The following is a 16,456-nucleotide window of genomic DNA, read 5'->3' on the forward strand; positions in this document are numbered from 1 at the left end:
GTACAGTAGGTGAAGCATCCCAATTTTCACTCTTCCATATCCTTCTTCCTTCACAGTGAACGAACTGTCCAGAATTAAACTGTGATGATTAAGTCGAGAAGAGAAAAAAATTGTCTTCATCACATGTCAATTCTCAAAATAGTAAGATATTGAAATAGTGTACATTCATTTGAAACCAGGCTTTAACTTAATTCTTCATTCCCTAATTAGTACAGCTTAGAAAAAGGGACTAGTTAAAAATTATCATAATTTATTTCACGAAAAACGGTATATTCATAGATATAGTTTTATGAATACTTTTGTAACGATTCGGATTAAAGTCATTTTAAATACTATAATGTATGGGTATAATCGAAACGTGCCCAATGAGTATTAATGTATTAACAATGTAATGCTGAAAGGTATTTTTAAATTCAAAAACACTGACTCGGCTTCTGTTTTAAAATGACATTAAACATCAACGTTGGACGTTTACTCGCCGAAGTCCGAACCATTAATACATGCATTAATACATCGGAAGCCACTCAACAGGTTTCAGTGCTTGTTCACCGAAATGACACAAAAAACAAATGGGTAATGCAAATTTGATCTCCAAGGCTTGAAATGCCGTCAGTTGGAGTTTAAAAATACCGAAAAAAAAGTGAGGGTCATCTGATTGCGAATTTCAGCACGTGCGTTCGTCTCCTCGTTTGCATTGGTTATTCTCGAGCTTTTGCACCCGCAAGGCTGCAATGTGTTCCGGTTTGCTTATTGTTCTGTTAAGCCTGTTTCACTGAACCCGACTAATGGTGCAGAATGCTACCATTTTTTATGTTGAAGGCTCAGGCAATGCGTGTGAAGTTCGACCGAAAACAATTTCCGCTGATAGGCAAGGGAACGAAGCGGTGTAGCATTAAAAGAGCAAAGAAGCTTTGTTTCCGAATCGTATTTCCGTTTCATTTGCAAAAGAAAAAGAATTATAAAACAAACATCAGAGGGTTTCATTTCTCCAGTTCCTTGTATTTCATTAATATTGTTCGATTTTTTTAAAGGTTGTGACTTCCAAAAACAAACAAACTATTGTGTTATTAAATTTTTGACTCAAATGATTCCCGGAAGTGGGCATTCATACCGGTTGAAATGGACATCCTAGCCACAGACCACAAATTCATCGTCGGTACAGATTTCTTGTGCGGAATCAAATCGTTGACCCTTCGGACACTTTAGCTTGTTCTTCTTGTACTTGTCCTTCTTTTTCAGTGTGCAGATGTAGTAGCGAGAGCAGTTTTCAGGATCTGGAAACGTTCCTTCTTCGGAGCACTCAAACTTTACCTTTTGCTTCACTTCTTCGGAGTCACGTTCGGATTCGTTGGATTCGTGAACTTCGGGCTTGGTATCCTCAACACTCGTGGAATCTACGCTTGGAGTCATACAACGTCTACGATATGCATCGAACTCCTGACCATTTGGACAATCAAGGTTATACTGTAGATACCCTCCAAGAGCATTCCACACGCACCAGAAATACTTGGTGTTGTCTTGGGGATCCGCAAAGCGTCCGGGAGAGGTGCAAGTAAATCGTCCCCCGAAACAAGGGCTCTGATCGGCGGTGCAACGTTGCAGCGAGGGGTTGTACGCATATCCAAGGGGACAAGTCTGCTCGAGTTCAAACAGCCCAAACGGAAGCCATATGCACCGATAGTACTTGTGACAGTTGTCGGGATTGGGAAATCGTCCAGATTGACTACAAACGAATGGCTTCGGTGTTGCTGTTGGTGTTGGTTGCTGTGAATTTTCAGGTGCAGTAGACGACTCCGGTTGAGGTTCTCCAGGAGCAACAGATGTTTCTGGTTGCGGTTCCCCGGGTGCAGCGGAAGATGGTGGATTTGATTCTCCAGGAGCAGCAGAACTTCCTGGTTGTGGTTCTCCTGGTGCGGCAGATGATTCCGGATTAGGTTCTCCAGGAGCAGCAGAACATCCTGGTTGGGGATCTCCAGGTGCGGCAGAAGATGGTTGATTGGATTCTCCAGGAGCTCCAGTATTTTCTGGTTGGGGTTCTCCAGGTGCAGCAGATGATTCCGGATTAGGTTCTCCAGGAGCAGCAGAACTTCCTGGTTGGGGTTCTCCAGGTGCGGCAGAAGATGCTTGATTGGATTCTCCAGGAGCACCAGTACTTTCTGGTTGGGGTTCTCCTGGTGCGGCAGATGATTCCGGATTAGGTTCTCCAGGGGCAGCAGAACTTCCTGGCTGTGGTTCTCCAGGTGCGGCAGAAGATGGTTGATTGGATTCTCCAGGAACTCCAGTACTTTCTGGTTGGGGTTCTCCAGGTGCAGCAGATGATTCCGGATTAGGTTCTCCAGGAGCAGCAGAACTTCCTGGCTGTGGTTCTCCAGGTGCGGCAGAAGATGCTTGATTGGATTCTCCAGGAGCACCAGTACTTCCTGGTTGGGGTTCTCCAGGTGCAGCAGATGATTCCGGGTTAGGTTCTCCAGGAGCAACAGTACTTCCTGGTTGGGGTTCTCCAGGTGCAGCAGATGATTCCGGGTTAGGTTCTCCAGGAGCAACAGTACTTCCTGGTTGGGGTTCTCCAGGTGCGACAGAAGATGCTTGATTGGATTCTCCAGGAGCACCAGTACTTTCTGGTTGGGGTTCTCCTGGTGCAGCAGATGATTCCGGATTAGGTTCTCCAGGAGCAGCAGAACTTCCTGGTTGGGGTTCTCCAGGTGCAGCAGAAGATGCTTGATTGGATTCTCCAGGAGCACCAGTACTTTCTGGTTGGGGTTCTCCAGGTGCGGCAGGAGATGGTTGATTGGATTCTCCAGGAGCACCAGTACTTTCTGGTTGGGGTTCTCCAGGTGCAGCAGAAGATGCTTGATTGGATTCTCCAGGAGCACCAGTACTTCCTGGTTGGGGTTCTCCAGGTGCAGCAGATGATTCCGGGTTAGGTTCTCCAGGAGCAGCAGTACTTCCTGGTTGGGGTTCTCCAGGTGCGGCAGATGATTCCGGATTAGGTTCTCCAGGAGCAGCAGAACTTCCTGGTTGTGGTTCTCCAGGTGCGACAGAAGATGCTTGATTGGATTCTCCAGGAGCACCAGTACTTTCTGGTTGGGGTTCTCCTGGTGCAGCAGATGATTCCGGATTAGGTTCTCCAGGAGCAGCAGAACTTCCTGGTTGGGGTTCTCCAGGTGCAGCAGATGATTCCGGATTAGGTTCTCCAGGAGCAGCAGAACTTCCTGGCTGTGGTTCTCCAGGTGCGGCAGAAGATGCTTGATTGGATTCTCCAGGAGCACCAGTACTTCCTGGTTGGGGTTCTCCAGGTGCAGCAGATGATTCCGGGTTAGGTTCTCCAGGAGCAGCAGTACTTCCTGGTTGGGGTTCTCCAGGTGCGGCAGATGATTCCGGATTAGGTTCTCCAGGAGCAGCAGAACTTCCTGGTTGTGGTTCTCCAGGTGCGACAGAAGATGCTTGATTGGATTCTCCAGGAGCACCAGTACTTTCTGGTTGGGGTTCTCCTGGTGCAGCAGATGATTCCGGATTAGGTTCTCCAGGAGCAGCAGAACTTCCTGGTTGGGGTTCTCCAGGTGCAGCAGAAGATGCTTGATTGGATTCTCCAGGAGCACCAGTACTTTCTGGTTGGGGTTCTCCAGGTGCGGCAGGAGATGGTTGATTGGATTCTCCAGGAGCACCAGTACTTTCTGGTTGGGGTTCTCCAGGTGCAGCAGAAGATGCTTGATTGGATTCTCCAGGAGCACCAGTACTTCCTGGTTGGGATTCTCCAGGTGCAGCAGATGATTCCGGGTTAGGTTCTATAGGAGCAGCAGAACTTCCTGGTTGTGGTTCTCCAGGTGCTGCCGAAGATGCTTGATTTGATTCCCCAGGAGCACCAGTACTTTCTGGTAGGGATTCTCCAGGTGCAGCAGATGATTCCGGATTAGGTTCCCCAGGAGCAGCAGTACTCTCTGGTTGTGGTTCTCCTGGTGCGGCAGATGATTCCGGATTTGGTTCTGCAGGACCCACGGTACTTTCTGATTGGGATTCTCCGGGTGCAACAGAAGATGCTTGATTTGATTCTCCAGGAGCAGCAGAACTTTCTGGTTGTTGTTCTCCGGGTGCAGCAGAAGATGCTTGATTGGATTCTCCAGGTGCAGCAGAACTTCCTGGTTGGGGTTCTCCAGGTGCAGCAGATGATTCCGGATTAGGTTCTCCAGGAGCAGCAGAACTTTCTGGTTGTTGTTCTCCAGGTGCGGCAGAAGATGCTTGATTGGATTCTCCAGGAGCACCAGTACTTCCTGGTTGGGGTTCTCCAGGTGCAGCAGATGATTCCGGATTAGGTTCTCCAGGTGCAACAGAATTTTCTGGTTGTTGCTCTCCAGGTGCAGCAGAAGATTCTGAATTTTGTTCTCCAGGAGCAGCTGAAGTCTCTGGTTGTGGTTCTCCAGGTGTAGCAGAAGATTCCGGATTAGGTTCCGCAGGAGCCACGGTAATCTCTGGTTGTAGTTCTCCAGGAGCTGCAGAAGATTCCGGGTTAGGTTCTCCAGGAGCAGCTGAAGGCTCTGGCTGCGATTCTCCAGGAGCAGCAGAAGATTCCGGAGTAGCTTCTACAGGAGCAACGGTAGTTTCTGGTTGTGTTGCATCAGGAGTAGCAGAAGATCCCGAATCGGACTCTCCGGGAGCAACCGAATTTTCAGGTACAGATTCGCTAGGAACAGCGGAAGTTTCCGGCTGTGGGTCTGCAGGAGCAGCAGAACTTCCCGGTTGCGATTCTTCAGGAGCAGCGGAAGTGTCTGGTTGTGGCACTTCCGGTGCTATCGAAGTTAGTGGTTCAGGTTCTACAGGTGCAGCAGATGTTTCAGGCTGGATTTCTTCAGGAACTGTTTCAGATACTTCTGGTGCAATGGAAGATTCTGGTTGGAGTTCTCCAGGAGCAACGGAAGTTTCGGGTTGAGGAGCAATTGTCTGTTCAACCTCAACAGCAGTACTGTTTGACTGTGAATCCGCCAATATGTCATCTGCGGGAGGCTGAGCAGGATCTAAATAAAATAAATTTTCTAGATAGATGTAAATAATAGTCCATAGAAGAATACCTTGAGGACCAGCTGGTTCTACTGGAGACTCTGAAGGTGTCGGTATAGCGGTAGAACTAGTACTCGGTGGTACCGAAGAATCACATTCAAATTGTCCTGCATTGCTACAGAATGTGCCCGTGGGACATGACTGGGCTACATCGTCCACTGTTTGCGGTCTCCCATCACCCAAATCGATACAGATTAGAAAACGGCTCTCGTCCAGACAGAGATAGTCCTTTCCGGCGCAGTCCGTTCCGATGGCTTGGGGTTGTGCCGAACGCACTACAGCACTCTGTGGATGGAAGCACAGAAATGGAAGAAAGAACACGCACTTTTAATTGTTGACACCATTATTAACACACGACGGCTTCCGAACGATTAAACTCACCAGCAGAACAAATTGCAACAGAAGGAACTGCTTGAGATTGCCCATGGCAGAGAGATTGGTTTACGTGATAATTAAAGTTATGGATCACAATGTCTTGACTGTTCGCTCGAGGTCACACTTGTGTTGTACTTGATTCGTTTGGTTCGTTCTATTGAATGTGTCGGCTGGAGGCTGCACCGACGCATTTTATAATGAATGGGATGGCATATCTGCAGAGAGTAATCCCACTTAGTGCCGTATTGTTATCATTCCGCGGAATTCCGCGATAACAAAAACAGCTTCCTTGCGATAAATCCGTTATCTAGTGAGGAATGATGTAGCAATGATAACGCAATAATCTGTTGTTGTGTATCCAAAACTTCCATTGCGCTTGCCACTAAATTCTAATCATCTCTGTAAACTAATTTATCTTTATGGTGTCCATCTGTTTTCTTCTTTTATTTCAGGTGAATAATATTGTTCGTAATTACTTAATGGTTCGCTGGAGTGATGGTACTCACAAATCAAGGGGATGATTCATAACGACCTGCAATCACGTCTTGAAGCAGCTGTGTGAAGGTAAATTTTTCACATCGATTTTCTATTGCATTTGTTTTTCCAAACAAATGAATGCAATAGAACTGAAATTGAGCCAAATATTTTAGATTTTATTAGGTTCATAATGGTGTTTTATTCGGGTAAAGTTCCAAGGAATAACGAACCTATTTTCACAGTTATTGCACAATTTTAAGAAATTGTGTTTGTAAGTTAAAATGTTGGTTGGTTCCTAATCTGAAAACTAATCAATTGTTTCAATATCCATCTGAAAATTCAAGCCACCTAGTTATTTTATTTTTTAGTTCTAAAATTAAACTGTTCCTGATTTTTCTTTGTATATTTCGAGAGTAGGTTTGTTATGCTTGATGTTTATACAAAATTCTCCAACATTCTTTCAATGCTTTTAAACATACCTGCTTCTAACATTTTTGCGTGTAAGTTTGGTTCACAAACTCAAATAATTGGAAACACTCACCATAAGAAATACTAGCTTGAAAGCATACCATAGAGCTATTGAAACTTCATTTAAGGCAACAATTTAACTCAGGGCTTTCAAACAATGTGTAGTGTAATTAAGCTTTATTCTATTATCACTTTTTTCAATAAAGGAGAGTGTTCGGTTACCGGCACCCTTTTATTTTAAGCTCATAACTTCTGACTTAGTGCACATTATGCGGACATCTATACATCAATGGAAAGCTAAAGTCCCTAGCTAACAACTGATTAAGAAACTAATTTGATTTATTTGATCGAAATAAAAATATTATCAACTTAGTAAAGCGATAAATTTTGGCCATTTCAAAAAATGTGTTCGGTTTCCGGTACCCCAAGAAATTTCACTAAAAAAGGAAAAAAATATAAGTAAAGCTGCAGTTATTCAAAGAGAAAACAGAATTTTCGTTTTTAGAAGCGCTTTGGACAAAAGTCTTCATTGTCCGATGGTGACTTTGTCTTGGTTCTCTTGGTCTTACAAATGGTGGAGCCTTTGGTGTTGATTAGCCGGTTTATCTGCTGTACGAGCAGCTAGGTGTTTGGCCAAAACTTTGACTTGCTTTGTCTCGACAGCAGCCTGCATATCACTGACAATTTTTCACAATTTGTCGAAAAAATGCAGGGCCGGTAACCGAAATCGGTAGACATTTTGAAAATGACAAAACAAATGTTTGGTTGCGAAAATAGCATCCGGTATTAAATCATGAAATAGATCGATTTTACCTCATTAATATTTAATCTAATATTTGTCGATAATATTTTATCTACATTTGTCGAAATGACGCTATCTGCTTTCTGTCAAAAGTTACGGTGGGGTGCCGGTAACCGAACACTTCCGGCAACCGAACATCCTTCCCTACTTCCAGGAAAGCCGGGGTTTGGTATAACTCAACTTGCTTCGTTTGACCATCAACTAACAATACCTTCAAATTGTAACAGTTCTAAGCCTATTTTTAAAAATTTGGAACGTGTTTGGACTCGTCAATATAAATGACAGTTTGAAATTTGAAATGCTAATAACCTTGTAAATCCCGAGTGGGAAGACAGATGCTAATAAAATTCAACCACATTCTATGACACCATGAAACCTTCCATTTGAATCTGTGTTTGTAAAAATCTATGCTGCTATTTCTGATGAATCGAAAATAGTTCCGATTTAGTGTTCTGATACTTTCAGGAAATCAGGAATGACTTGATGGGTTCTGTAGGCCATCAACTAGAAAATCCGCTAACTAGGAAAAAATGGTGATCAATTTTCAAAAATTTTACTGCTTTTTAAATCGCTACGTTCGAAATTACGCTTTTGAAATGAAAGTTTTGTACTTTTATCATTCTATATTTTCGGAGCCGAAAGTGGGATTTTGTAGAAAATCAACAGTTGTTCATGGAACTACTCCCTAAAGACTGTCCCAGAAAGTATGAACGCACTTTGAATTCGCAGCTACAAATTGCTTGTCAGACCATAGCTTTCTTATCCAATTTTTCGACTTCAATCGATGTCTCGGACTGGTTTAACACTTGCCCTTCTCGCACTGTATAATATTGTAGTTCCGGCAAGGTTTTGTAATCGAGTTTCACATAGGTTTCGTCGTCCATGATTATGCAGTTCAAATTTCCAGCAAGAATCGTATTGTACAGCTTTCGAACCCTCGGCCTGATCGATGCTTCTTGTTTCGGACTACATTTTGGTTGTTTCTGCTTCTTATAGGTTCGAAGATTCAAACGTCCTTTAGCACGAAGAACATTTGACTTCGAAGTGCCCACTTTTTTGCTCACATCCCGAACTGAAACGTATACGTTTATCCAACTGAGGGTTAGCAGGACCTTTTTCCGACCCGTTTTCGGTTTATCCTCAAAGGTGTTATCCTCACCGAACTTCCTGATTGCATTTCGCACGGCCTTTTCACTTACTCCTTCCATTTTTGCTATCTTTCTTAGTGACAATCCGCGATGTCTCGGACTGGTTTAACACTTGCCCTTCTCGCACTGTATAATATTGTAGTTCCGGCAAGGTTTTGTAATCGAGTTTCACATAGGTTTCGTCGTCCATGATTATGCAGTTCAAATTTCCAGCAAGAATCGTATTGTACAGCTTTCGAACCCTCGGCCTGATCGATGCTTCTTGTTTCGGACTACATTTTGGTTGTTTCTGCTTCTTATAGGTTCGAAGATTCAAACGTCCTTTAGCACGAAGAACATTTGACTTCGAAGTGCCCACTTTTTTGCTCACATCCCGAACTGAAACGTATACGTTTATCCAACTGAGGGTTAGCAGGACCTTTTTCCGACCCGTTTTCGGTTTATCCTCAAAGGTGTTATCCTCACCGAACTTCCTGATTGCATTTCGCACGGCCTTTTCACTTACTCCTTCCATTTTTGCTATCTTTCTTAGTGACAATCCGCGTTCTGTGCACCATTTGTACACAATTTTTCGACGTTGTTCTGCTGAAAGTCCACGCATTTAGGAACAAACTAATTAAAACGAATAAACAACTGCACAAGTGGTTATAGAAGAGTGTAAACAACAGGACGCAGCAATAAAAATTGACAGATTCAGAACCATTGCGAAATGGCAGCGGTTTTTGGTTGCGTCCATACTATCTGGGACAGTCTATAAAACAAAATTGAAAATTACGCATTACGTAAACAAAGCATGCCGCATTTTTGGAAGTGAAAATTTGATGTCACATCGATTAACATTTACATGTGAGCCTTCTGTCTGCTTAGATGTTAAATTCAGTTAAATAAACTATGGACATGACATATTTTCCATCGTTTGGTATATAAATTTAGATCATTTGCGTCGCTTTTTTAAGTGCAACTATCGCGACGTAAATTTACATGATTTCTTTGTGCTGTGTATAAATCCTTACGCACTTGGAAAAAATTGTGTAAATTTACGTCTTCAAATATTCACACAAAATGAGCGTCGTAATTCACATATATTCACAATTCAAAGCTTGTAAAGAAAAGTCATATCATCAACTTCACAAATAATTTAGGTGAAGTTTACATCGATACAGACACATTTTTTTACATATTAATAGATGTAATATTGTTTCATCACCGAGGAAATTACGGCATGCTTGAATTTACGTCAACCGTAAATTTCACTTTTTCAAATTAGTGAAAATCGGTTCAGCCTGAGGTTCTCTGGGGGAATAGGGTGCACATTTTTCGTTTTTTTTTTTGCGCATATTTCTCTGTAATTCTAGAACCAAAAGTTGAATCGAAATAAAATTCAGTACACACAATTAAAAAATCCCTGTGATTTTACATCTTATTAGATGCACATAAATGGAGCGTCGAAGTTCACGTAGATTTACGTCGAAAAATAGTTAATATTGTGCCTAAGACTCCATGACATGAAATTCATTGAAATAAAAAAAAATACTGATAGCAACCGCCGCGACATGAACCGAGAATCATTGGATCGCAAGTACGTCTGTTATTCGACTGAGCCACAGAAGCATGTATCTGCTTGGCTGGTAAAAAGTGCATTTAAATTCAAACAGTCGCACCTACTAGCAGAACGCAAGTTACAGTCGAAATCAGTAGAATCCTAGCTCATCTAGCATTAAGTCATTACAAATAAAATCTTCCGTCATTTGACAAATTAGGTTTTTATGAATTACATCGTATGAGGGATTAAGTCACCTGTAAAATTCAATTTTTTTTGCAGTGCAGCCTAATATGTGGACCACGACACCTTTCATTTAATTTAAGCTTATTAGGATTTAAAATACATTCAATTACAATTTAATATGAATATGTGGGTTGGCGGTTCAATGCATAGGACGCTGGTCTTACAAGCCAGCTGTCGTATGTTCAAGCCCCGACCTGGAAGGATTCTTAGTGTCAGTAGAATCCATAGTACTAGCCATGCTATGATTCTGTACGCTATGAATCGGCTGCGAAGTCTGTTGAAACAGAAAGGCCAAATTCCACGAAAGGAATGTAATGCCAAGACTTTGCTTATGTTATACAGCTTTTACCTTTACTATTGAATTAAATGAATAAGATATGGAACGACTTGAATAAGATGTTGATTGCATTACATTCCAGCATCCGGGGTTGGAGAGGCCGGTAGGGCTTAATTGAATCAGTTTTATATTTCATTTTCATACTACCGGCCCTTATTTCTAGTATGGAGTGGTAATTAAATATAGTGAACGTATCCCAATTAGGGTTTACAAGACGACAAGAAATGAACGGTAAATCAAGTTGATCTTTGACGTTTTTTGGTGGTTTGTGTGGGATACTGTGGATTGAGATGGAAAATTGTTGAATAGAATAAAATAATATAGACATAGACATATGAGCAAACCACTGATAGCTACCTAACGATGTTCATCCAGCACAAAAAAAACAGTGACCAAGTGGCACCATAGCCTAGGAACGTATTAAATCCATACAAAAAAAATCGGTTGCTTCATATTATTTATGAGAAATTTTAAAGCACAACACTATTTGTGTTGCGTATTTTCTATCAGTTTTTGTTACTTTCGAAATAAAAGACACTTCGCATACTCCTTCCGAACTAATTATTTTCCACTAGTTCTCTATTGTAAATTTCCGTCATATTATCACCGTAGCTAGGGAATAAAATCTCCACTTGTTCTCTGTAAATGATCTCTAATAATTAACCAACGCCTAATGTTAATAACGACTAAAACATACGTTCACATAGATTCCTTTTAGCAAAAAAAAACACTGATATCGAACCTTTGACCAAACGTAGTTGATTTCAAACTACGTTCATTTCTTGCGATCGGAAGTGCCTCCCACAAATTTGTTTTGAAGCATTTAGTATTGTTTGGTTCGTAAATATTTAAATGGCAATGGCTGTCACTTTCTGCAACTTTTAAATCACTGGTATTCAATAGCTTAATCACTGGAAACTCAGTTTTACCACTCTTTCACTGAACATTCAGGCAAGAGGAAATGAAATGCGAATCGTACCGTGCGCATCCGATATTACACTGCATCCAAAAATGAATAACACATTGGTATCAGAAGTTAATTTCGTCATATCTAATAAAAGTATAACTCGTCTTGTATTATTTACAAAACCAGTAATATGAATTCTTTTCTAATAAGAAAAGAAATCAATGGTTTATTATAGTTTGATCACATTCCTTCAAAATCGTTCTCTTATGTTGGTGCAACCGCATGAAGAAAGATGTGAACACACAGCATTTGACAGCAAACTAGAACCAAAGAACCAAACATTTTGGCTTCAAGTCAATTGTATGCAGATGACAATCGTGTCACCGGGCAATGCCGGAAAATCTCATTTGTAATGACTTAATGTTAGATGAGCTTAAATTTTACTGGTTTCGACTGTAACTTGCGTTCTGCTAGCAGGTTCGACTATATGAATTCAAATGCACCTTTTACCAGCCTAGCAGATGCATGCTTCTGTGGCTCAGTCGATTAACAGACGTACTTGCGATCCAATGATTCGCGGTTCAAGTCGCGACGGTTGCTCTCAGTATTCTTTTTTTTATTTCAATGAATTTCATGTATGGAGTTTTAGACACAATATTAAATGTTCTTCCACGTAAATTTGTGTGAGCTGCGACGCTCTATTTATGTGCATCTAATAAGATGTAAAATCACAGGTTTTTTTTAAGTGTGTGGAAATTAGAGGAAAATGTGCGCTCAATTTTCTTTGAAACGGCTTAACCGATTTTCAGAAACTTATAGTCAAATGAATGGTCTTATGTATAGTTCCAAAAAAAATCTAAAACATTTTATAAGGATCCGACTTCCGGTTCCGGAGCTAAAACGTGATAAGTGGAAAATTACCAATATCATTTGTATTTTTCACAAACGATGGTCAAAACAAGTACAAATCCCATAGAATAGTTTAATGAATTCTTCTAGTTTGCAGAGCTTGTTAATTTGTGGTTATAGGAACTTAATTTGGCACTATCGAAAGTGGTGAAGAAAAACTCCAACTATAGAACTCACTTCGATTTCTCAGCGATGCTTGAATCGATTTTCACAAATCTTGATTCGAATTAAAGCTCATATTATTTTCAAAGCTACTGTAAAATTTCATCCGGATCCAACTTCTGGTTCCGCGGTTATAGGGCGATGAGGGTCAAAGTTTTCAAATCGCCATATAGAATGACAACGTGTACAACACCGGTACGTGCAATGGGAAGAAGAAAACACAAAACGAACGATGCGCACTTTGTTCTATATCGTACACGCTATGAAGAAAACGAACGGTTACGGATGTCTGCTACTAGTGTGTTATGTTGGTAAAAGACGGTGCTCTGAATCCGATTTCGGACGAATTGGAAATAGTGATCAAAAGCTGCAAAAATGATTTCACTCACTTTTCTTCAAGATGGCCAAATCGATTTCCACAAACTTATAGGTTCGAAGGAAAAGTCTTACAGCATCATACGGAGTTTCTCAATTTGTTGTGGATATAACTTCCGGTTCCGGAACTACAGGGTAAACAGGATTTATAGATTTTGTTAGAATAAGTCCGAACAAACTCTCCTGTTTCTATTCAATAAACAGTTGTTTTTGTGAATTCCACAATAAAATTTTTGATGTTACGAGTAATATGAGAAGGCATCATTACACCACTAGGTGGATTAAAACAGGTTGTTTTTATAATATTTTATTTATATCCGGCTTTAACCTAGTTACTGTCGTTCGCCGGCTTATGTAGTTCTAAATATGTCTGAAAAATTCGTCCACCTATTCTAATTTTTTCGATCGATTTTGCTCAATTACAGACGATTCGGCTTCACGGCTTGTAGTAACAGGCCTAAATGTGGTAAACTCGAATGGGTTCATTCCGATGATACCCACTGAGAAAGCGCTCGAAACAATATTAGGACATCTCTACTCATCAATCACATCTTAATGATCAAAGAGTTGTAAACTTTTCAAAAATACTGCGAAGTGTAACGTGTTAACTTACGTGCCGAAAGTAAACAAGTTTCGATTAACTGGCCTACTCAGTTCATGCATAGCTGTTTATGTTAAACTGTTACGCCGCATAACATTTCAATATACCATAAACTGTTATGCAGTGACGAGTCGAAGACAAAATTTAAGTTTTTAAATACTCCAAACTCATCAAGTTAACTCGCCAAATTACGCGAGAGCGATGAAGCGCGTGCACCATTTCTCGAGTCAACAAAGATAAATCGTTCTTAAAAACTGGTCATTGTCTCGTTGCTATGCAGCCAATTCCGAGCTCTGCCTCCGAAACGACGATCGGCATTCGAGCTCGAAGAAAATTCGTTTCGATTCCCCGAGCATTAGCTGACCGGACGAGAAAGGAGATGAGCAACATTTATCATCATCAGCCTGTTCACACATTGTCAAAAAGTTTCACTTCCATCATCGTTCGTCGCGAGCCACTCTGACCCTCCCCCCCCTGGATCTCCTTCGCTCGTTCCCAGGAAAATGGAGCACACTTGTTGGAGTTAATTTCAATCATTAATCTAGTCTTGTGATCCTGCGAGTTTGTTTTCTCGTTCGCTCCATTTGTCCGGTTCCCTGATGTTCCCAGGCTGCGAGTCCGAAACGCGTACGTGAATGGCAAACGGAAAGCGATCGGTTGAGGAACGGCGAGTGACCGGAGCGACCCGAGGAATTTGTTGCAAAATTGGGAGTTTGTCCGTTTACCCGTCCGTAGATCCATTTGTCTACCTTAACAGTGTGATGCGGGTTGCGGATTTCACTCTCCGAATTGTCTATCACCGGTGGGTGCGTGTGTCTGTCGTACGTGCTTGCGTTTAACAGAGTGAGGCGCAAGCACGTCAGACATGAATAAAAATCGCTACTTAATTGACTACCATTAGTCACCGCAAATAGGGTGGCATTTGTTTTTCGCCGATAAGAAGAAGTGCTTTTCCGGGAATTGCCATTTGCTGTGCTCGTTAGCTACCTGAACAGCTTTCGGAAAGTGGTTTTTGCCATAGCTAGTCTGTGCAGTGGATTATCAGCACACCACACCGAGGTGATTATGTGGATTAGGTGCAGTTAGTTGGACGTTTTCGGTTTTTTTTTATCGAATGCTTTCCTGCGATTTGTTCTAGTATTGGAAAATAAGCTGCCATTGTTACTCAACGGTTGGTGAAATTCCGATTCTCGTTGGTGCAGTAGTGCTTCGGGCAACTTTCAGAAACGTTTGTTTTACATGCACTAAAGACATACTTGGGTAGAATGACTTCTAAATGTTGTTCAATCGATGGACAATCGAACTGGTTGAACCGCTTTGGACTCTTAAATTTTCCACACTGACAAAAAAAAACATTGCAAAAACACTCTGCTCGTAAGTTGGATAACACGAAAACGACGAATGGTCCCTGGTTTCATTTCGACAAAGATGAGAATGCTTTTATCGTTTTACAGATACTGCTTTCGCCGGTAAAGCTCGATAGATGACAAAGGAAAACATGCTTCCGTCTAGAACTGCAGCTGACAGGATTTGGGCGGAAGCGACATCGATTGGTTTTTCATTTACCGAACCAATTGCAAAGACGAAGTGAGCGAAACCCCGACGCTGGCGGAATGTCAAAAATGAAATCGTACATTTCAGCTGGGTTCGCTTGAGTGCTTTCTAGTTCATTCTTCAATTGTACTTCTGTTTCAGATTTTGCCGATTTGCTGAAATGTCAATGTTCGAATTACCTAATGAATACCAATTTGTTTGTGCAATTCACGGTCGAACCGAATTACGTCACTATTCAATTTATTGTGTTGTTCTTTTACCATTGAACCGCCTTACTTCACTACACCGAAACCTCAATTTACGAACTAAACGGGGGTTCGTAAAAAGAGGTAGTTGGTAAAAAAAGTTTACGTTATTTGGGATTTACTTCTTAAAATAAGTTTTTTTTACCCATTATTCCGAAAATATCGATAAAGGCATGGTTCAGGGAACTGGATGTAAGTAGGGATTTCATTCGTGTGATGTCCAGACTCATGTCCAATCACTACACGTTAGACGCACATCTCCTTCGAATTGGGCTCTCCGAGACTAATCATTGTGCTTGTGGCGAATTGATCATGTCGTTTGGACATGCGTGGAGTATCGTGATGTCAGATCTCAACTAATAAATTCTTTGCGTATTCAAGGTAGACCATCCAATGTCCCAGTTCGAGACGTTATTGCTTGTGGTGACCTTCCATACATGAAAATTCTTTATCATTTCATAAAGAAAATTGGAGTTTCAATTTAATAAAGGCCTCTTTTAAGACTTAGTTCTGATTCCAGCTGCGTCCATGAGTTCAACCAATAGCAAAATTAGAATAGAAATTATGTAATGATGCAAACAAACTCGAAATAGTTTATGAAATTATCAACAAAATATCTGAAAATAACAGCTTATTTTATAATTTATAGAAGTTAATCGTTTGGTTCAAATAATATTTCCGAGTAGATTTCATAATTAATGACGAGTTACCTAACATGATATTTAAGTAATAAGAGGAATATGTTTTAATAAATTCAAATCGTTGTGACTATGTAAGAATTAAATTAGGACCCCAAACATCATTTTCCGGAATCTACTCTTTAAACCCGTTCCAAAAATACCCATAAAGTTGTAGTTTCCATGGAATATAAATAAGCCGGGAATCGCTTTGGATGTATGCCGAAACCTCTTTTTACGAAGCAGGTTCGTAAAAAAAGTTTACGTTATTTGGAATTTGGTTCGTAAAGAGTGACTTAAAAAGAGGTGACGTGAAAGCTAAAAGCTGAAAGCTAAAAGCTAGAAGCTAGAAGCTAAAAGCTAAAAGCTAAAAGCTAAAAGCTAAAAGCTAAAAGCTAAAAGCTAAAAGCTAAAAGCTAAAAGCTAAAAGCTAAAAGCTAAAAGCTAAAAGCTAAAAGCTAAAAGCTAAAAGCTAAAAGCTAAAAGCTAAAAGCTAAAAGCTAAAAGCTAAAAGCTAAAAGCTAAAAGCTAAAAGCTAAAAGCTAAAAGCTAAAAGCTAAAAGCTAAAAGCTAAAAGCTAA

The 16,456-nt window shown here is 40.9% G+C and overlaps 2 protein-coding genes across 3 annotated transcripts in view; one reads left to right on the top strand and one right to left on the bottom strand.

Annotated features, from left to right (window-relative positions):
• LOC131431176 (hemicentin-1-like) overlaps positions 1 to 16,456 on the top strand; it is a 400,232-nt gene that overhangs the window by 59,904 nt on the left and 323,872 nt on the right. Inside the window, exon 2 of one of the 2 annotated variants that reach the window (XM_058596735.1) lies at positions 5,880 to 5,991. The exons of the other annotated variant lie outside the window; for it this stretch is intronic. The gene's annotated coding sequence lies outside the window, so the exon portion shown is untranslated. The remainder of the gene's footprint in view (positions 1 to 5,879; positions 5,992 to 16,456) is intronic. 2 annotated transcript variants of the gene reach the window in all.
• On the bottom strand, positions 979 to 5,602 carry LOC131431175 (collagen alpha-1(III) chain). Its single transcript, XM_058596734.1, has 3 exons — positions 5,434 to 5,602; positions 5,064 to 5,337; positions 979 to 5,009 (listed from the first exon to the last, which is right to left on the bottom strand). The coding sequence occupies exons 1-3, from the start codon at positions 5,476 to 5,478 to the stop codon at positions 1,129 to 1,131; spliced, it is 4,200 nt and encodes a 1,399-aa protein (XP_058452717.1). The 5' UTR covers positions 5,479 to 5,602; the 3' UTR covers positions 979 to 1,128.

This window comes from Malaya genurostris, chromosome 2 (assembly GCF_030247185.1).
Source record: "Malaya genurostris strain Urasoe2022 chromosome 2, Malgen_1.1, whole genome shotgun sequence".
Classification (NCBI taxonomy): Eukaryota; Metazoa; Arthropoda; class Insecta; order Diptera; family Culicidae; genus Malaya; species Malaya genurostris.